Source organism: Typopeltis vanoorti, chromosome 14 (assembly GCF_054136105.1).
Source record: "Typopeltis vanoorti isolate ZY-2024b chromosome 14, IOZ_Tvanoo_1.0, whole genome shotgun sequence".
Lineage (NCBI taxonomy): Eukaryota > Metazoa > Arthropoda > Arachnida > Uropygi > Thelyphonidae > Typopeltis > Typopeltis vanoorti.
In genome coordinates, this window is record NC_143562.1 from 61,752,827 (window position 1) to 61,775,997 (window position 23,171).

The 23,171-nt window shown below is 35.7% G+C and overlaps 1 protein-coding gene across 7 annotated transcripts in view; it reads right to left on the reverse strand.

Moving 5' to 3' along the window:
• LOC150099532 (rap guanine nucleotide exchange factor 6-like) overlaps positions 1–23,171 on the reverse strand; it is a 486,813-nt gene that overhangs the window by 220,126 nt on the left and 243,516 nt on the right. For all 7 annotated transcript variants that reach the window (XM_090404032.1, XM_090404034.1, XM_090404030.1 and 4 more), the window contains 3 exons: positions 15,430–15,645; positions 8,605–8,709; positions 5,063–5,253 (listed from right to left, as the gene is read on the reverse strand). In XM_090404032.1, coding sequence (XP_090260158.1) covers positions 5,063–5,253; positions 8,605–8,709; positions 15,430–15,645 — 512 coding nt within the window. The remainder of the gene's footprint in view (positions 1–5,062; positions 5,254–8,604; positions 8,710–15,429; positions 15,646–23,171) is intronic.

The following is a 23,171-nucleotide window of genomic DNA, read 5'->3' on the forward strand; positions in this document are numbered from 1 at the left end:
AAACAACATTGGAACAGCGCAACGGATAGTGCTGCATTACGCTAAAAGATCACATCTCACTACGACATGCATATGCTTGCGCACGTAGCAATATGACACTGTGGTAAACACAGTGCTGCTAGCGTCCTTCGCCCTCCTAAGTGCTACAAGATGGATTTTTATTATTTTTTATACAAAATAAGAGAATTGTATAGGATTGTTGATGATAAAATTAAATATTACAAGCAAATATAAATAAATTAATAAATATATTTATATATCGAGAAAAATTGGGGGTGCTGTAGTGCCTATGCATGAGCCACCCCTGCTTATAATAATATTATAAAATTTGGTGATCAGAATGGGATATGTCAATGAAAATCAGTACAAATTAATTTAATGATGTTGGCCTGAGGAAACTACAATCTGCTACAAGATTTCATTAGTCCAGTATTGATAACTGATTTAAATGTAATTTTATATTTGTCAGCATGTCACACCGTATACATAAGTGTACTAATAATCTTTATGATTATGCCATAATTAATTATTAATATTATAATGTATTAATTATTAATTAATGCATTACAAAATAGCCAAAGTGTTCCGTCAAAATTTCAGGATTTGTGAAGTGTTCTGTCGTAGGAAAAATCTGGGAAATACTGCACTAAAGAAAGATCATGTTTTATACTATTGCAAAACTACTTTCCTTAAGCAGCATTTTTTTGCTGGATTGTTAAAAACATTATACTCAAAATTATATTCTTAGTATGTATTTTATTCTTGTGAAAACAAACTTTTGTTTGCTTCCACAAGAATATGCTGGTTATATAGGAAGAAAAACAAGAATATACTGCTTCATAAGAGAGGTGACAACAAGTTTCAAATTATAGGTCAATCTGTGTGTCAGGAGTTGTGGTTAAAGTTGGAGAGGTTAGTGAGAACAAGGATCCAGAAATGGGTTGATAACAGTAGTATTCTCTTTGATGGACAGCACAGATTTGCTAAAGGAAGGTATGTTTCAGCAATTTACTCACTTATTACAATAAAGCAAGAGGTGCATTGGACAAGGGAGATAGAGTAGGATATGGATATTTTGCAAAGGCTTTGGACAGATTACCAGACAAGTAGATAGTTGAACTAGAACAGATGAAGTTGGATATTAGATTAGTGCACTGGATTGGAGACTGGCTATCAGATAGTTTTCAGCAAGTTGTGTATGATAAGCAATATCCTGGAAAAGGAAAGATGGTGTTTTAGAACTATTGCTGTTTATGTTAATAATACTAGTGAAGGTTTGAATGGGGATATTCAGTTGTTTGCAAATGCAGCTTTACAAGAAGACTTGAATAGACAGTGAATGGACACCCCAGTTTAATGTTGCAAAGTGTTGGGTTTTAAAACTTGGAAAACAAAGACAGAATATTTATAGTATATACCTTGTGATGATATATTGGAGGAGGTAGGGGAAATAAAGGATCTAGAGGTGATGGTTGATTGGGATCAAAAATTTAAAGGACACATTGCTAAACTTGTGAGGATAACACAAATTCTGCCAAAGATGTGGAGGACACTGATTTATAAAAGAAAATTCTGGTTCATTGTACAAGGCCTTGATTAGGTCATATATGAACTACTGTGCACAGATTTGGTCGCCTAGTTTTCAAAAGGATGAAGAGAAACAAATCAATAAGATGTTAGTCTTCATCTCTCAAGCTTGCCAAAGTTGGTGTATTCTACATGACAGCTAACAGAAAATATTTCTTAAATTTTAACATTTATTTGCATATGTTCTCCAGTTGAATTTACAGAGCATGTGAGAACACTTTTGAGCTTCTTCTGGAAATGTGGAATCCTGCTCATCTGCATAATGGATCAACTAACTATGAAATCAGAAAACAGGCCTAGAAAAACAAGTTCTTCTAGTGACTGACTAAAATCAAAGCTATAATATAATGGTCTTTCTTTTGTGCCATGAAAGTTGCCATAAGACAATGTGGGCTTCCCTTGGGAATATGCCCTCCATTGCAATCTGTCAAATAACTAGTAATTTTATGTTAAGGACAAATTAAATGTAGAAGAATAAACATTTCTAAACATTAATTGTCATATACATATGTTTCCTTATTCCAGTAAAATAAGAATCAACACTAAACCAACTGGAATATTTTTTGCCTCCAAAACATTAGAACATTTATGACAATGTACATGATTAGAACATCACAGCAAATTTGTGACAAATATTTTAGTACAACATTCTAGTCTCAACATACACTGCTTGGAAAGAAGGCAATGGACACCACAGTGTGAGGAACAAACAGCCATGTCGATCACCTTAATAAGATGTATGACCTTCTTTTGCTTCAGCAATCCTATGGGACATACTTTCCATAAGAGTACAACAGTGATCAATGGGAATTTTGGACAATTCTTCCTGTAAGCATGTAATGAGGTCCTGAACTGTTGTAGGGTGGAAGTCTCTTGACCTCATCTAACACTAGTTCATCCCACAGATGGTCAAATAGGGCCTCTGTGGAGGCCAGTCAAGTGTGGTGACATTGATGTCCACAAACCACACAGTTACAGCAGCCTTATGACACGGTGTATTGTCTTGCTGAAAGAGACAATGATCAGTTCTATAGAAATGTCAGAAAGTAGGAAGCAATGCATTGTCTAGAATGTTCAGATACCTCTTGGAGTTCCATGTTAGTGGCATCTCAGAGGTCCAAGGCCAAACCAGGAAAAACAGGACCATACCATCACACTGCCACCTCCAAATTTCATAGTTGGAGTTATGCACTGTGGTAAGAGATGTTCACTGAACTACCCCCCCATCATCTGCTCGGAAAAGGGTGTTGCATGACTCATCGCTCCATAACATAGCTTATCAAGCTTCCACGATCCATTTGTACATGCTCTTTGCACCACTGAAGGCGACACTGCATGTTTGCTGAGGCTTGTATATTGCAGTCCTACCATGGAAACCCATGTTGTGAGCTTCAGTTCTGAATGTGTTTGTGCTGATTCGTGTTCCAGTCGATGCCCAGAACTCCACATTCAACATATTGACCGATGAATTGCGGTTTTTACATATCATCTTTCGTAGCACTCAATGGGAATGTTCATTGAGTGTGGTGGGTCATCCACCATGGTAGCACTTGCAGTCAACTCCCTGCACTTCCATCTCAGTATGGTATCACTGACTGCTGACCTGGGATGGCCCAATTTGTCAACATTTGCTGAATACATAAGCCTGCAACATGGCATCCTATCACAACATCTCTTCAAACTCCATCAGTTCTGTTCTTGCAGTTATTTCACCCTAACACAGGAGGAACAAAAGATACATTGACTTGGAAGTATAATATCTCTCTCTCTCTCTAACTTTTACTGAATACAAACACATGACTCATTACATGGCAAGATGCATCTTGCTCATTGTGGTGTCTGTTGACTTCTTTTCAAGCAGTGTACCTTCCTAATAGTAGTTACTAAGGGAAATGTTATAAATTAAAGATGCAAAGAAATTATATTCTTGGTTTCATCCTTTATCGAAGTGTAAGCAAACAAAGTTTGAGCATGAAGTAACTTCATGACAGGGCAACTCATATATAGAGGCTAATGACTTCATATCAATTGCCTTAGTATTCCATAATGCAACACACACATCCTTATAGACATGTATAATGCTATTCATTATGGGAAGGGCCACCACCCAGACTAGTTTTGACCTTTGAGGTTTCATCAGTGGGAGCCAGACCCAGAAGTGATACCAATGTTAAAGTAATGCAGAAGTCATATTTTCATATACAAGAGTAGTCAAAAGGTATCATACCTTATTATTATAATACTCTCGATTAGAGATAGATGTTGCAAGTTTTTCCATTTGGTTTCATCCTTTATCTAAGTGCAAGTACTTCAACCTTGGTATTATTTCTGGGTATGGCTCCTGCTGATGACACCTCAATAAAGGTTGAAATTGGTTGTTCTGGGTAGCAGCCTTTCCCATAATGCTATGCACTATGGGAAACTACGGCAACTGATGTGAAGTCATTAGACTCTATATAAGAGATTCCCTGTCATGAAGCATGCACCAACTTTGTTTGCTTACACTTGGATAAAGGATGAAAACAAGTATATAATTTCTTGGGTGTTTTAATTTATAATATAATCAAGTAAAAAAACTTTTAACATAAGGGAAATGTTGGGTCTTATTAATCATAAGTTAATATATTCATTACAGGTATTCTGTTAATACACATTATATGTTTGTAATTTCATGTAAGCACTGAGTTACTATCTAAATGGGCTACCAGGGGATGTCTCAACTTAGTTTAGTGACCTCTGATTTACCAAATAAAGCTGTGTTCTCTTTTTCAACATACTGGCGAAAGAATCATGCGTGCAAATGCTGAAATCACTTTTATTAATGGCCTGGTACATTTTCTGTCAAGATTGACATTTTATGTGATTAATAAACAACTGACGCTTCAATTCTTTTTATAATTTTGTTCATTCTAGAAAACTATGAAAAACCTGTTGCAAGATATGCACGTTACTTCTTTTCACCAAGGCATACTAAATAAAGAGAGTATGCTATTAAATATAGATGATGTACTTTTACATGCATCTAGATATATTACATATGCCTAAGCACATGGAAAAGAGAATCTTCATCATGGTAATTTCTTCTCAGATGTTTTCTGGATAAATTTGTTTTCTCACTTTCTTTCCCTCCCAAACTTGAATATTTTACTATATATTAATATTGTTTAGCAAACTGTGATGAATAAGCAAATATCATCATTACTATTAATTTTATTTTTCAATTAAACTAAGTTTCTTGACTAAAGAGACTTTTCTTATAAAAAAAATAATTTGTCCCTTAAATACAACAATCACATCAAAGCAAGATTTTGCTGTGTTGAAGATGGAGGAGTAGCCAATTCTTTATTAAATGAAAATATTAAAAAATACAGAACAAGGGAAAAAATGAAAAGAAAATTCTAAATGTCACTATTATGTGAAAACAAACTAATAAATGTGATGTTCTTATTGTAAGACTACTACTACAAGCATTTACCTGTCTCCCAAATGAAGTTCCTGTATGCCAGTATCATTATGCTCAACTTCTACATGTCCATTCACTATTACAGACCAAGAATCAAGCTCTTCACCATCATTCATGACGATAGTACCAGCTTTTTCTACAACTGCAAACACCATAACAGCACAAAGCACCCTTCTAATTGCAAGAGTCATATTTGCAAATGCCTAAAATAACACATGCATATTAGATAGAATATACTTTCATCATTTTATTTCAATCATAAAACAAATTTTTTAAAAATCATTTCAATTATATAAATATTAATAGATAAGTAAAGCATATACATAATTTCAAATCATAGTAAACACATGTTAATCATATCATCATGACTACTCCAGGCAGTCCAAGACCTCATCAAGGATTAAACACATTTATGCCAGGCATCATACAAATTATATTGTTCAGTTCTTGTCCATGGCGATGGGACACAAAAAAAAAAAACTGTCTTGTACTTCTGGTTTACCATCTGTTGAGTATATGACAAATCATGTGCTTTCTAGAGAAACCTAGAGAAAATTCTACCAAAAAAGTTTGAAATTTATAATATCATATATACTGATGAATATGTAAATATGTGCTACCCAGAGCAGGAGACATGTTATGAAGTCAAGTGAACTACCACCAGATATGTGACACTAGAGAAATATAACCTGGCATTAAGGTGTTCACCGAAGATGCACCCTCAGCACCTATAGAACTGACAGACTAATGTCAGTCATTTCTATAGACTCGCTACATGCTACAAGAAACTGGACCTCACATGCTTCCTAATCACACTGTTACTCAGCTTCTAGGAATGAGCCTGAGTTCTACTCCCATCTACCATAAACTACAAACTTCATTTGTATATATGCTGTGAAGATCCCCTTACCAACAACTTGCATGTTTTTTTTTCTGTATATAACTCTATTCCATCTATTCCTAAATTTGAAAACAACATTCTTTCAATCTATCCTCATATGTATAGCATTCCATGGGCTGTTTTATCATCTTGGTGATGGATCTCTTTTTTATCCAAATCCAGATGACCATATCATGCAGAGGAGTCCAGATATGGTCTTATCAAAGCCATGTAAAGTGGGGGAATAACTTCATTTTCCTTGCAAGTTAGTGTTCTTTTCAACATTGTAGTTGTCCAATGTGATAAGCATTTTAGCAATGTGGCCCTCAACTTTTCTCTGTTCATTGTAACTCCCAAGTCTCTGGCTTCATTGATTACTTGCAACAAATTCCCATTCATATAATATTCTGCTTACAATGTCCTACATCCTAAATGCATAATTTTGCACTCAGAAACACTAAACAGATGTTCTAACATTTTTCCACAGAATTAGTGTTGTTCAATTCACCTGCAGAGATTCTGGTATCAGATGTCCCATATCATTTGCACCAACTTATGAGGGTGTTACACTCTAGACCAGGGAGTTCACACTAAGCCAGCATAGCCCCAGGGGCATTTAGTTTGTTACAGTGATTGGGGTAGAATTTAGGTAAATAAAATTAAACCTGCCATATATGTTTGAAGAATACTTTTTACATTTCTCTGTTATAATTTTTCCTTTCTATTTTTTGCACTTCATTCTATGCACAAACATACTTAAAATAAGAGGAATTCATAATTGGATACATAAATTTTTTGTGATGTAACAATATTTTAAAGATATATTTTTGTAGTCACTAGTTGTAGTTATGGTATAATTAAATTTATAGTATTTAAAAGTCACTTTTGAAAGGGATGCCAAGTCCAACAGGGCTGACAATAACTATGCTAAACTGTCCTCAATATCATTAACAACAATAGCTCGAATACACTGCTGGACACCCTTCTTCTCTGAGACTTGGCCTACATACATTACTTTCTGATGCCTGTCAGTCAGCCATTCTATCTATGTCACAAGTCAAATTTTGTATACTTATCAAACTTATTAGTTGTGTTACTCACACTACAACTACCATCAGAAATTTCTCCTCTAGTTAGACTTGATTTCTCTGCAATCATTAGCAATATTTTTCTACCCTTCCTGAGAATACTAAACTCATAACATTCTATTTCTGTAACAATATTCTCCTGTATTAGCCAGTTCACTAATGTCAATATATTTTGGTCTAGCTACTTCTATCAATGTGTGTGTGTGCGCGTGCGCGCGCGCGCGTGCATGTTTATTAAAATATTTCATTTCCCTTACAACATACATATAACATAGGTGTGCATAAATTTATCCTTTCCTTGAATGCATAAATTTAATTGTAATGGTTTTGAGCCATTTTAAAAGCTGTGAGTCATACCCACAAAAATCTATATAAAATATATTACATACATAAGTATAATCTGATTAAATTATTATTTTCTATCACATTCTTATGTTTCTATATGATCTCTCTCCTTTAAGAACAGTAGAAGGGCTGATTGACTGCACTGGATAACCAGTTCTGTGGTGAAGATATCTTGTCAAGTGAATTATACTTGACAAGATATCTTGCAATGTTATCTTGCTGAATAAATAATTTGGTTTACCATGATTTCAATAAAAAAAAACTTTATTAATTAATATACTTGTGAAGTACTTGACAAAGCCATAAAATTTCCAGCATTGTATTGCACACTTTTTTCCCTACCATTTCATATTACCCTATCTCACATGCTCTCAATACACTAACCCTTATAATGATGACTGTATTCTACTCACATCACCTGCCATGCCAGGTCATTAGATCCTCTATGTGAAATTCAGCCCACAGTCAACATTATATATGTTTCTGTTTAATCAAAACATGATTCTGATACACTCTCACACCACTGACTCCTTTTTTACACATAATACTTACACTTGCCAGAGAATCATTATTATTATTATTACGTAACACCTCCAGGGAGTCCAAGGACTCATCGAGGGAGGGCAACTACTCTGCAACACTCCGTCTCCACCAATCGCAACTACCTTCATCATCTACACCAATACCATCTACCGCCGACCACCAGCACTAGTATTTTCGCAGACAATTACAAACATCCATGCCATGGTGAGATTCGAACCTGCAGCCTTTTGGCTAGAGAGTGGATATGCTAACCACTCGGCCAACCAGGCCGGTGACCAATACATTTCCAATTTAAAGAAACTCATATGAATATAAGCAATTCTTCTCTTTGAAATTATGGCTAAAGTAAAAAGCATTTAGACAAGTCAAATATTAAACACAAATGACTTTATATGAGAATATTTGAATGATACTCAAACAATACATAATTTACTTTTTTTTTTATACTGGAGACAAATGTATAGGTACCATAATTAAATAAAATAATCTTTAGTGTGTTCACTTTTTTAATACAAAAAACTATATCTAAAAGTTTAAAATTAAAAACTTTTGGTTAGGGTTATTTATAAATTTATTTTTATGTCAACTGTAAAAGCGTGGAAACCTATGGTTAATTTAATGCCATGCTGAGTATTAGTTAACTACTAATACAAAACAATATATAAAATTGTACACAAAATTATTAATTATGCACTTACTGGAAGATGTTGCATGAATTCCAAAAGAACTTCTATATCATCTTCTGTTCTCTCACATGGATCTTTTTCTAGGCATTCTCTAACTGTATCTCGAACTGTAAGATTCTGTATAAATTTTAAAGTGAGTAATAATAGGCCTTGAAGAAACTATACATATACAAAAGATTGACTACAAAATTAAACACCATCACAATGTAGTGCTAATTTATAATCGAGTATATAATATAATTGATATAAATGGAGAGATGTGAAATAATTCCAAAAGATTTTTTGAAAAAGAATAAAATTTGTGACTTCTGTTTTATGAAATCATATTTTAAAGAATGGCACATAAAAAGTTTTCCTGTTGAAATTAAAAACCCTTCAGGACAAAATCAAGTTATTTGAGTCTATGATCCATTCAAGTTATTTCACAGACAAAGCATATTTTAACTAATAGAATAATAGCTATGGATTCCCATAGTTATTCTTCTATGGGAATCTTACTTCCCATTTGCAAAACCATTTCATTGTTTTTAAACTGTTTTAAACCACCTGAACAAAAATCTTGCAATCAGCTCCCTGAAGCCAACTGATATTGCTCTGTCATTTCAATATGAACTGTTTTCTTATTCCATATTAATAGTCAATATAACTTCTATAATTAGATTTACTATTGAAAAAGTTTCCTATTACCAGAGTAAATTTAAGGCAATAGATGATTGTACTTTCTCAAATCCGAGGAAATCTTGATCAGACAGAAAACCTGGATTGTTCCATAATTTCAAATAACAGAGGTGTCTGGACAATAAGTAGATAGTGTAGGTAACCCAATCTGAGCACAATATAAAGTATTGGTCAGGCCAATGAATGCCACTAAGAAGGGGGGTGAGGGCTAGATTTTTCTCTGATAGGGTGGTATGTGAATGGAATGGATTGCCATTGGATGTTGTGAGTGTGTGGCCTCCCTTGATGAGTGCCTGACTCCTTGGCGGTCTACCTTAATAATAATAATAGTAAATAATAATTGAATTAACTGGATAATAGATGGGAACTAAAGTTAAAAATAATAAACTACTATACACCTGTTACCTCTTTACTAAAGTAGCATCCATGCGATGTTTAACATCCTTGCACTCTAGGTAGGAACAGAGAGGACACTCTTTTTCTTCTATCCACCAACCTTGGCAAACCATATTCCCTCAAACACTCTTCATAACCAACACTCCAGAGTCCCAATATCACTTTAGTCATTTGTCTTTGGACCCTCTCTGGTGTTTCCACATCACAATGAAAACTACACTATCTACCAATAATTGTCTAAACACTTTACCAATTTACAACTGATACCAGCAGGCAAACCCTAATATTAGGTATGTTTACCTTGGTTTTGATCACCTCCTGCACCCTTTGAGGGAGGCTTTCCACCAACGTCATGGAATTTGTCTCCCTTCCTCCATGAAGGCAGCACAGAGTTCAGCGACAGATCGAGGACGTGCTGCTCCAGATGTCAGTCACTGCTGAAATTCATCCCACATGTGTTTGATGGGGGTTAAGGTCAGGACTCCGCACAGGCTAGGGCAGTGATTTAATACCCATCTCTTCATACCATTCCATAACAGCTTCAGCTTTGTGGCATGGTGACTGTCATCTTGATTGTAACACAGGTCCATTCCCTAAAAGCTCCACAGTGTAGACAGCACCTGATTATCCAGAATATCATGGTACTGAGCTGACTTCGTGGAACCATGACAACAACCAGTGCTCCCACTCCAAACCAGCTGAATGCACCCCACACCATTACTCCTCCACCACCAAACTTTACTGTGGAAACAAGCATTTCCCAGGCTGCCTCCACACCCTGCCATCAGACTGGAAACAGGTGAAACCTTGATTCATTGCTCCCGAGTACCATTTTCCACTGGTCAGTTGTCCATTCACACGCTCTTTGCACCAGGCTAGACAAGCTGCCTTGCTTGTTGTTGTGATGTTTGGCTTGTGTGCTGCTGCTCTTCCTAGGAAGCCAGTAAATGGAGTTCTTTTTGTATAATATTAGTACTCACCATGGTGTTACTGACACTCTGGAACTCATCACGGATAGTACATGCCACCCGTTTTAAAACCATCCTATCCCTGTCAGTCATTCACAGTGGTCGGCCTGCGTGTTTTCCTGCACTAGTGATGCCAGAACACCTCAATTGGTTGATCGTATTGCCAACTGTTGATTTTGGATGCTCCAGTTGAATGCCAATGATGGCATACATGAACATGCTACTAATGTGACAGCCCACAATGTTACCTCACTTGAAGTCACTGAGTTTACATCGTGTTGGAATACCACCTGTATTCAATGCTATGATGAAATACTGCTTCCTACTATCTGTACAATGGTTTTTATGTTATTAACAAACCTGGATTGTTCCATAACTTCAAATAATAGGGGTGTCCGGACAATAATGCCTCCGTAGCGCAATTGGAAGAACGACGGTACATTGCGCCCCTCGATTGGAATAAGCCTAAGTTCGATTCGTGTCACGACGGGAGGAATCTTTATCTGGACGATTTCAATCGAAGGTGAGTCAGCCGATCTCATAAAAAGAGGTAACATGGTTTTTTCTCTTGGAAACTCGGGTTTTTCATCCCGCATACAGACAAATCAGCTCTTCAGAACACACGCAATTTACAGACAAAAAATACTAGTTGTGGTGGTGGTGAAGGTAGGCGGTAGATGGCGTTGATGGAGATGATTCGCAGTAGAGGTTCGGTGTAATGGTTGAGACAGCTGTAGGTGTCCTCCAGCAATGAGTCTTTGGACTCCTTGGAGATATCAGGAATAATAATAGAAGTAGATAGTGTAGGTAACCCAATCTGAGCACAATATAAGGTATAGGTTATTTTATTTATTTATTTATTTTTTTTTTTATGTTGGGCCCATATACAGGAGGTTGGCTGGTCAACCTATAGTACGTTAGTACCGTATATGGGTGATGGGTTGTGAAAGGAAAAACTTGTTTACATTTGATTTGAACGCCTGTATATTGTATTCCTTGGGAAATACGTCAAGGGGAAGACCGTTCCACAGTACTGCAGTAGCAGGGATGAATGAGGAGGAGAAGAAGAAACTTGTTCTGTGGGTTTCGAGGTGTACTGTAGAAGGATGTTGGGCGGCAGCTGTACGTGTTCCAATGGGCTTGGTACAGGGTTGGGGAATTATTCATGCTGTTTCAGATGAACTTTTCCCATGAAAGTATTTATAGAATATACAGATTGCAGAGACCAAGTGTCTATGTGAAAGTGGGGGGAGAGAGTTGGTGAGGGATGGGTCATTTATTAGTCTAATTGCTCTCCTCTGTATTGAGTCAAGCATTTTGAGGGAGCTTTTTGGAGCCCCAGTCCAGATGTGAGAGCAGTATTCGAGAGCTGGGAGGATTTGTGACTTGTATAGTGTTAACAGCTGTTTAGAGGTGAAGTAGCATTTTGAGCGAAAGAGAAAACCTAGTTTTTTGGAAGCTGAGGATGCAATGGTTGTGATGTGTTTATGCCAGGAGAGGCTTGATGTCAAGGTAATTCCGAGAAGAGAAATTTCGTCTTGTCTGTGAATTTGAGTGTTATCAAAAACAATGCTGGGGGAAAATGGTTCTTTTTTGTGAGAAATAAGACAGAACTGAGTTTTACTAGTGTTAAAGTTGACAAGGTTGTCTGAGCCCCATCGACTGATGGCTTGGAGGTCGGAATTAAGAGCAATGGTGGTTGATATTCTGTGGGTTGAAGTGAGTTGTGTAGGGTAGGGTTTGTCAAATGAAAGGGAGGAGGAATGCAGTGTGCTGTCATCTACAAAACTGTGTATTGGGTTAGAGGTCAACTGAAGTAGGTCATTGATATATAGAAGGAAGAGGGTCGGTGAGAGAACTGAGCCTTGAGGGACCCCGGCATTAGTTGGATGGTGAGAGGATAGGGAGGCGTCTACCGTGACACATAGTGTGTGTCCAGACAGGATGCTGGCAATCCATCTGCAGAAGTCCTGAGGCAGTCCAAATGATGGCAGTTTGCTTAGTAAGCCTTTGTGCCAGACTCGGTCAAAGGCTTTGGAGATATCAAGTGCAACTACTTGGGATTTGCTGAATTTCTCCATAGCACTTGTCCAGTGATGGGTGATGTATGAGAGTAGATCTCCTCTTGGTGGTCGCTTAATAGCCGGGTACCTTCAAGGTAGATTAGGATTTGAGAGTTGATGATTTTCTCCATTACTTTAGATAAGACTGAAGTGAGTGAGATAGGGCAGTAGTTAGATGGCAGTGATTTGTCACCCTTTTTAGGAATGGGTTGAATATAGGCCAGTTTCCATATAGGATAGGAGTTGGTTCATATGCACAGACATTCAGAATAATTGGAAGAATTCCGTCTCGGCCAGGAGACTTTTTTGTGTCTAATTTAGACAGCAGGTTTGTGATGTCTTTTTGGCAAAAGGATATAAGGGGCATTGTATGTTGGGCAGTTGGAATGACTGGAGGGCATTTGCCATTGTCAGTTATGTGTGCATTGGAGGCAAAGTGTGATGCCAGGAGGTTAGCTTTTTCTATGGGTGATATTGCAAATGAGCCATCTGGGAATGATAGAGGTGGGAATAGTGTAAGGCAAAAGTTACGGCTAATTGCCTTGGCAAGGGACCAAAAGGCACAGCTTCCGTTTGGACAGGCTGCAAGCTTCCTGCTTTTTGCCCATTCAAAATCTGTTTAGGAAGTATTGATAGTTTTCTTGCATTTGTTTCGGGCTTCAGTGTAAGCATTGAATGAGGATGGGGTTCTTGATTTGAGCCAGTTGTGGTATGCCTGATTTTTCATCTGTACTGCCTTGGCACATTTTTTGGAGAACCAGGGTTTAGTTAGGGGATGGCAGGTCTGAGTAGTGTGGGGAATATACGCTTTCATGCCAGCGAGAATCACTTTGATGATGCCTTTGGTGCATATGTCTGGACTGGAAGACCGGAAACAATAGTCTAACCATGGGAATGAAGCATAGTGGGACAGTCTCAGAGACTGTCCCAATTGGCACTATTATAATGCCAAACTGCTCTTGTGTAGGCGTTGTTGCATGGGGGAAGAGATAGGCACTAAGTTGTGGTCAGAATTTCCCAGGGGACTTACTACATTCACTGCATATTTGGAGGGGTCATCAGTAAGGAAGAGGTCTAGGGTATTTGGGGAGTGGTTTGGGTTATCTGGTATTCTGGTCGATTTTTGAACAATTTGCATGAGGTCATTAGTGACTGCAAATGTTTCAGCATCTCTGCCTGCAGGATCTGTATGACTGGAAGAGGAAAGTCAATTGGTGTTATGGACATTGAAATCACCCAGGAGGATAATTTTGCTGTTTGGGGAGTGGGTTTATTATTTTTTACTTTAGTTCCTATCTATTATCCAGTTAATTCAATTATTATTTACTATTATTAAGAGAGACCTCCAGGGAGTCTGGGACTCATCAAGGAAGGCCACATACTGCACACACTCACAACTTCCAATGACATTCCATTCCAATCACACACCAGCCTATGAGAGAAAAATCTAGCCCTCACCCCTTCTTAGTGGCATTTATTCTCAGCTTCCAAGGATACCAGTCTTGTCCTTTCCCCACACTCCATAAAATTGAAAAGTTCCATCAACTGAAATCCTGTATGACTCTTTCAGAAGTTTGTAAGTCTCAATCATATCACCTCTCTCTTTCAACTGTTTGCTAGTGTCTGCAGTCTACAAATTCTCAATATGTCTTCGTAATCAGTATTCCACAATCCTGATATCATTTTTAGCACTCTCCTTTTCACTCTCTCCACTATATCAGAATCACAACAGAAACTAGGAGGCCAGACCTGCGCACAATAGTCCAAGTGAGGTCTTATCAAGGCCTTGTAAAGAGGCACAATGACATCCTTATCTTTACATGTGAACATTCGTTTCAGCATTGCAATTATCTTTTGAGTTGTATTCGCAATCTTTGCTACATGGCCTCTGAACTTTAACTTTGAATCTGCTAACACTCCAAGATCCCTAGCCTCATCAGTTTCTTCTAGCATAACATAATCCCACCAATATAATATAACATTGGATATCTAATCATGCCAAAGTGAATGACTTTACATTTACTGACATTGAACTGACATCTAGTTTCCCATGCCCATAATTCCAGCCTATTCAAATCATCCTGCAAGTACTGCATATCACAGCAGCAGAATATCATATCACATGCAAGTTCTAAAGGAAGTAGATTCTAAATAATTCATTGGTTCTGTTCATAACACTATTCAGATTGTAATGCACTTATTTTACATTATCAGGATTACATAACAGGTCTATGCTACTGCAATCCCAATGTAGAAACTAGCTAAGAAAACCTATCACAGCAAATTTTTTTTTGATAGTATCTGTGTTTTGTAAATTGCAATCAAAATACTTCTAATCTCAATTCTCATTAAAATTAAAATTCAAATCATTGACATTCAATTACTCCTGTTTTACTCCTACAATCTTTTACAAATACACCATGCACATATAAGGGAAATTACATGAATAACTGATTTATTTCAAAACTTTGATCTGGGACTTTGCTGTTAGTTTGCCTCTGATATACACATTAATTTGAAGCTTAATTCTACCTCTGATACTGACATTCAATTATTCTGAATTCCTTTCCAGTATAAAGACAATCAGATGTCATGGTACAAGATACACTATATATTATTACAAGACTGGTTAGGTATTTAAGCAAACTTGGTGGCCAACCCACAAGTAATAGTATATTATAGCTTTGTCATTTGTAAATGGAATTACTACAAAAAAATTTCCAAAAACTTACATCTAATGCTTCTACTAATTCCTCTTCCTCATCAGAGTCAACAACACTCTCAATCAGTCCTGATAAATCTACTTCTTGATCTTCAAGTGATGACTGAACAGACTGCATCGTGTCAGATCCTGAATAAGCTGATGAAGTGTCACTGCTGTGAGAACTGCGATTGGACTTAAGCAGTGCCTCCCCACGGTGCAGCATGGTTTGAAATTCAAGTGGCAGCTGGATAAAAGAGTAAATTTAATAAACAATAAAATTATACTATTTTATGATTGATACTTTAGTAATAACATGAAGAAGCTGAACTAAATAAGTTTAAAACTATTAAGATGTCACTATTAAAAAAAATTATACTCTTGAGCTACCCTAGATCAGTGATGGCAAACCTTTTTACCCAGGTGTGTCAAACATCTTTTTTTTTTTTTTTTTTTTTTTTTTAATATTGACGTTGTTGATGTGCCACTTGCATACATGCATTATAAATTTAACTACATAATCATAGATGGTGACTTATACATATCATATTATTCAATTAATTTAATAAAGTGAAATTACAAACTTACATTACATTTAATGACTTTTCTGTTGCTGAATACTGGTAGAAAGTTGCTTTATAGAAGGGCTATAGTGTGTATATTTTAATGCTACACAGGCAGCGCTCAAATCATTGCTCAATCTATTTCTCCCTTTCGATTTGATATTATTTAAGGCAGAAAAATAGAGTTTCACAAGAGTAATTAGAAGAGAAAATTGTTAGAAGAGCTTTAAGAGCATGAAAGTTTTCGGGAAGGCTATTCCATACGCTTAGAATTTCACAGTCTGAATTTTTACACGAGGTATCATGCAGATGTTCCTGCTCAAGTTCTTCTAATTCATTTCTAAGAGCAATAAACTTTCTTTTCCAGATAGGATTACACTGGAAGTCGGCTAGTTGCATTTCTAGATCTTTTAAATCCAACCACTCAAAGCCATCTAATTTAAGATCCATGAATTATGTTTCATAAGATTACTTTATGAATTGGATTGTTTGTTCCAACATTCGAAATTGCTCAAATCTAGAAGAAAACTGCTCAGTTACTGACTTTAGAACTTTGATAGATTTGGTGGATATGTTCACGATTTTTGCAGCTGGTTTCATTAAAAAAAAATTTTCGCTCTTGGGAAATACTTAAAATTGTTACTTTCTAAATCACATTGAAATATTTTGAGTTTATTCTCAAAGGCCTTGATCGTGCCAAACATAACATTGACAGATTTTCCGAAACCTTGCAATTGTATATTAAGTTCATTCAGGTGCAAAGAAAAATCTGTGAAAAATATCAGCTTACTGAGCCAAGCAGAATTGTTCAACTGAGAAAATTTGTGCTCCATGCCCTTCGCATTTAAATATAATTTCATTTCATTTAAACATTCAACAAACGTTCAAGTACTCGGCCACGACTCAACCATCGAATATTATTGTAAATTAATAGATCATAAATTAATGTAAATTTAAGAGCATGAAAGTTTTCGGGAAGGCTATTCCACATGCTTAGAATTTCACAGTCTGAATTTTTACACGAGGTATCATGCAGACGTTCCTGCTCAAGTTCCTCTAATTCATTTCTAAGAGCAATATATCAATAGATCATTCTACACTGATTCAACTTCGCTTAAAAGTGAATTAAATTCTCGTTTGTTTAAAGCCCTGGCAGCAATAAAATTAGATACCTTTGTCACAATTCTCATCACATCATCCAAATCCTTTAAGCTTGATTCCGCACACAGTGTCTCCTGATGTATAATAATGGAAACAAACCAGGGAATGACCAACATATTCTGTAAATTGTTTGATAAAACCGACATTACGGCCAACCATATTAGGCACGCCATCAGTTGTAATCGAAAATATTTTCGATTACAACTGATGATAAATCTACCTGTTTCTCACTGAACACTTTAACAACACAGTTGCATGTCTTTACCTGTCATGTTTTGAGGTAAATTTTCTAATTTTATCAATTCCTCGTGCATAAAATCACCGTGAACATACCTTGCAATAATAGCCAATCGAGCTGATGACGTAATATCTGTAGTTTCGTTGAGACAAATGGAAAAACAATGGCATGAATTTAAGTCTTGTTGTATTTGATTTTCTATACTAGCATTCATTGATATAACTCTGTCTTTAATAGTATTCCTACTTAATGGTAACTCTTACATGCGCTTTACAATAGCTTCCTTATTATGAAAGTCCTCAAATAAAAATAGTGCACACTTTACGAAAGCTTCTTTAATATAATCACCATCACTAAGTGGTTTCCCATATTCAACAATAGTGTGTGAAATACCGTAACTTGCAGCTACTAAATTTGAAGGTCCTGAAACAAATTTAATTAAAGTCCCTGATTGTGATTCTGCCAGTTTAGATGTTGTGATATGTATTCTTTGCGTTCTTCAAAAGTTTTTTCTAGGAGCCATTTGTGCTTAGTTTCAAAATGTCTTCTTACATTCCAAGTTCTACTCACAGATAGCTCCCCACACAATTTACAGAGAACTTTATCGCCTCTATCAATAACACCATATTGTTCAGTCAAGGCATCTTGGAAATTTCTTCCACTTCCTTTCTGTGATAATTTTAGTTTTTTATTATGCTAGCTGCCATTGTAAAAGGGTTCACAAATTAAAAAAGAGCACAATTATATACAGCGGTAATTAAACAGTAATAATTAATAAGAAATAACAATTACTGGAAATGAATTATACACCAGCAACTCAAATTACTTAAGTGGCAAACCATGCAAGACTACCACTACTTCTTTCAGCAGGGTTGCCAGATTTATTACCGGTACGTTCGTAGCAACCTTCTTACGTTTTAATCTCAATCATGCTACTAAATAGCAGCTATTTAGTAGGTTTTATTGCAATGTCATCGTAAGTTGTTACTATTTGCATTATTTAACAAAATTTACTGAATTTATTGCAACTATAAAAATGTTTTCATTATTTACTCAGATAAATTCAATATTTAATGCTGCGAATTATATTTTCTGTTAAAGCGGTTTTAAATATGCTTATATTTAAAACCACTTTAACAAGAACTTGTATTACTCAGTCGAGAGACTTGGAATGCATGCATGAACGAATTTCACACAGAAGTCAAATGAAAACTTTAAGTTTATAATATGTAAAGCACGTATTCATAAGTTAGTATCATATAATATTAATAATAATTTTTTATAAGTTTTTATAATATTATATGACTATGCAGAAATTATAATGATTAAGAAAGAAAACATAAACTTAAAACGCTTGTTGTTTATAGGCTAGTTACAAAATAAAATAGAAATAAGCTAACTACAAAATATAATTCTTTCAATGAACCGAAACCTACTTTTGCCTTAACTGAGAGCGATTTTACACGATTTATCGCAGTTTTTTCATCAGAATACCAATATCTTTCAACATCCAAGGTGTGTCACCTGAAACCCTCAAGTGTGTCAGTGCTGACACGCATGTCACAGGTTCGCCATCACTGTCCTAGATCAACAGTATAATATGCATGATTACGCAAAGAACAACTTTGTGACTTTATTTATTTATTTTTTTTTTTTTTACAGTAGAGAGCAAGTGATGGTCTGTTTGGCTGGGTGTGGTAGGTCCTTGTTCTTGACCTAATAAGCTATGGATAATAAATCTCACTAAGCAACTGAAGTACTGAAAGAAAACAACTTGGTGCAACTCAGGGATATGGAAAACAAATCCTATATAGAGAAATTTGAGTCTGGAAGGCAATCATCAACTGACGTGATACTACCACCCACTTATCAAGGGATAGAAGTGCTTGAAAAAAAGTTCTGCATTTTATCTCTAGAATGATATTCCTAGATTACTTAACCCTCAGCTCATCTACAGTACTTAAAAGTGCTGTAGGCTATCACACTTTTGAATGGTGCAACTGAAAAAGTTTCACCATAAGTTTCCCTAAGCAATGAGTGTAATGAAAACAAAGCATTTCTTTCCAAGTCCTCCAATAAATATATATTACCTAACATTATCAGTACAACCTTTTCATGCAAAAGGTTGAATTTTAAATGAAACATGATTGGGAACTGTCATCCAAAAAGCAGGGAAAGAGCATGTATCTACAGAAAACAGAGAAAATAAAAACATTGGATTGATTAAAAAGTTTATTATAAGTGGTCAAAATGTCCAATACAGTCTCTAACCCTTTAATTATCAGAATGCAAATTCTGAGAAAAGCTAGAATAATATAGTTAGTGAAAAAAGATAATGAGACTCGTTCAAAACGTAAAATACAAATCAGAAAAATTTTCTTGCTCATCTTCCTCAAAACAAGCTCTAGGGAATGAATACACTTGTTACAAATTCACATAAACTTTGGAATACCTCAGAAACCCATCTGTGATGGTATTTAATTCTACAACCACATTCTTCTTAAAGTTAAGCACTATCAAATCATTATCCTATAAGTCTGATGGAGCAAACATGGAAAGTAAGAAGGATCTTTATGTACTGCAACCTATTGGTGAGCCAGAAACATCAGTACATGGATTGCTGAGTGAGACTTTGCCTGCATGCAATTGCTACCAACTAGCTGTTCCCAAACTGGCTATATACACTCGATTCTTGCCAAACATATCAATATCTTAAGTAATATTTCCAAATAGTCCTTCCTTGAGGAACAAATCCTTATGGATTATCTCTCTGCGAATGAAGAATGCAATCAGCATAGTTGCAATACAGTTTCTAGAAACAATTTTTTTTTGGTCTTGATGAGCTTGATGATTGATATTTGGTCTCAGGATTATGCTTGAAGCAACAATTCTTGGTTCAATAAAAAAGGCTGTTAAGGAAACCATGATTCACTATCAGGGGTTGCTTAAAGGTCAAACTACATAACTGGAAGAAGAATTCCATTTAGCCTGTAAGAAATTAAGAGAAATGACCAAAAATTTTAATCAAAGCCTTAACTTCTTATGGTGAAGTCAAATGTATGCTGTACTGCCTTAATTTACAAGAAAATTATAACAAAATGTCATGTTGATTATGGCATCGCCTGGTTAAATAAGATTCCTGCTGTTTACCCTGATGTAAGAAGTATCAAGATTAAACAAGTGGAACTAGAAGTAATAAAGAAGTACCATGCTAATATAATTAGTGATACTGAGATGAAGATAAACAGATGAGGTATTACTAAATAAGATGTTTTATTTCCAGAGGTGATCAGAGAAAGAAAGGAGTAGCTATGACATTTAACACAACACACAATGACAAAATTAAAGTTTCTTAAATAGCAGGAAATCGCAAATAAAGTGATGCAGACAATGTTTGTAATGGTAAATTGGATACTGGGACTATTTACGCTAAAGGTTCAAGGGAAGGTTTTACTAAGGAAGAAGAGTAGGAGTTTTTTTGTTTTTTTTTTCCAGATCAATAAATGATGACTAATGACAAAGCAGTGATAAAAAATATTCATGCATACATGGAAGTGCATATCAATACTTGAAATAGAAAAAGGCAGCTGCAATAGATGATTATCAACCAGAAATGCTCAAAATATTCAGAAGGCATGGTCAAAAGCTTGAATTACAGATGATTGGAGTAGAGCTATTAGTACCTCTATATAAAATAGAAATTAAATGTCAGAAGTATAGAGGAAAGTACAGTGATCAATTATCCAACCTTCAATAGCCGAAACTTCATTTAATCAACCTCTGAAAGGGCAAACTTCTCAACCCACTTCAGGCACAGCACCACGTAACTACTTTCAGTTAACCGACCAGCAAATTGTTTTCCATTTGTGGTTGGATAACAGAGGGAATACTGTATCTATATTTAAGTTTTGTAGTTCCTGAAAAGATACTAAGAGAAAAACTGTTCAACCACTACAATTATGTGGATGGTCTGAAAAGTTCTCGACCATAGATGGCAACACTATCAGCAAGATTTTTTTTTTTTCTAAGTTGGTACATCTGTCATAAGCATCCATGTGAAATTGCAAGTCATTCTATCAAGTAGTTTTTTTTTATACAAATGTCTGGAGCAAAATTGTTGTCTATATCCCTTGAAATGGATAAAATTGAGTATCGTGTGGTTATATATACACATATATATATATATATATAAAACCACAAACTTAGACCATCACACTGATGTATGCTAATACCAGGAAAAAGAGAGAGAGAGAGTGTGTTAAAGAAATATAGAAGTGTGACTTCAAAAGTCCAAAATATTTCATACCAGTTGGCCTTAAATTGCATTGAACATTCTGTGTGCATGGTGTCTAATGTCACCTAATAAGAAAACAAAAGAATGAACTATGAATTATTATTAATATCCTAAGATGCCATGGAGTCAAAGACTCTTCCAGGAGTTCCCCTTGTCACACACTGAGCTCATCATACCTTGTCTTAAACAGATTCAAATTCTCTGCAGACACCACACTTTGAGGCAGTGCATTCCAATCATTCACAACTATCCATGCAAAAAACCTGCTTCTCACTCCCTTGTTCACACCTTCCTTATGCAGCTTCCATGGATGACTTCTTGTTCTCCCACTATCTCCTACTATTTTATGAAAAACCTCTTCAACATTAATCCTATAGCAACCCCTTACCAACTTATCACCCCTCTTCCTCCTATCCAACTCTGTAATTGCATCGTCTCAACCTTTCTTCGTATTCAATATTCCAGATATCAGAAACTACCTTAGTCGATCACCTCTGGATCCTTTCCAACATCTCTTCATTCTTTTGAAAACCAGGTGACCAAATCCGTGTACAGTAGTCCATATGTGGCTTAATCAAGGCCTCATACAAAGGAACCAGAATCTCCTTACTTCTACAAGTCAGTGCCCTCCAGATCATTCCCTGAATTTATTGTGTTGTCTTAACAATTTTGGCAATGTGTCCTCTAAATTTTATATTCTTATCCATCATCCAAAGATCTATTTCCTCCACATCCAACAATATATCCCCACTAAGAGTAAATTCTACATCCCATCTTCTTTTTTTTTCTTTCAAAATTTTAAAACCTTACATTTCGCAACACTGAACTGGTATTCCCATTCCCATGCCCATTCACTCAATCTATTCAAGTCTTGTAAGGCCCGAATATCTGCTCTGCTCTTCATAATTCATCCTTTGCAGAATAAAGTTTAGTTTAAACTGCTGCTGGAGAAAATATTTGCTGAAACATATATTACACCTTGTGGGAACGAGGGCTCTATCCCAACCACAAACAGTGATATAATCATTTTAAAGAGAACAGAATGGATGTAGCAGATGATCCTGAAAGTAAATGACCAAAAACAACTGTGGGATAGAATTCACAATTTACTAGCTAATGACTGTGCAGATTAGGACTAATAATAGTTAAAAACAAGTCAGAACAAAAGAAATGCCCATAGTCTAAAAACCACAGATTTGAAAAAAAAATAAAAAAATAAAAAATAAAGAACAATTTAAGTAATGCTTGTTTCATACTGTGTGATGAGGAAACACGTATGATTGAAATCTCTTGCAAAGATTTTGTTCAAATAGCAATAGTGAATTGTCAGCAAATCCATGATATGTATTCTCATAAGGTGTAACAAGATACTGTGATAATACTACATGATTAAATTTGCATTGTTATTTGCAGATTTATCAACTATTGTCTTCTAAATTAATCTGTTATTTGTTAGTACTTCAAATATTATTCCCTAAAAGAAAGAAATGAACTACATCAATCCGCCCAGGTCCTAG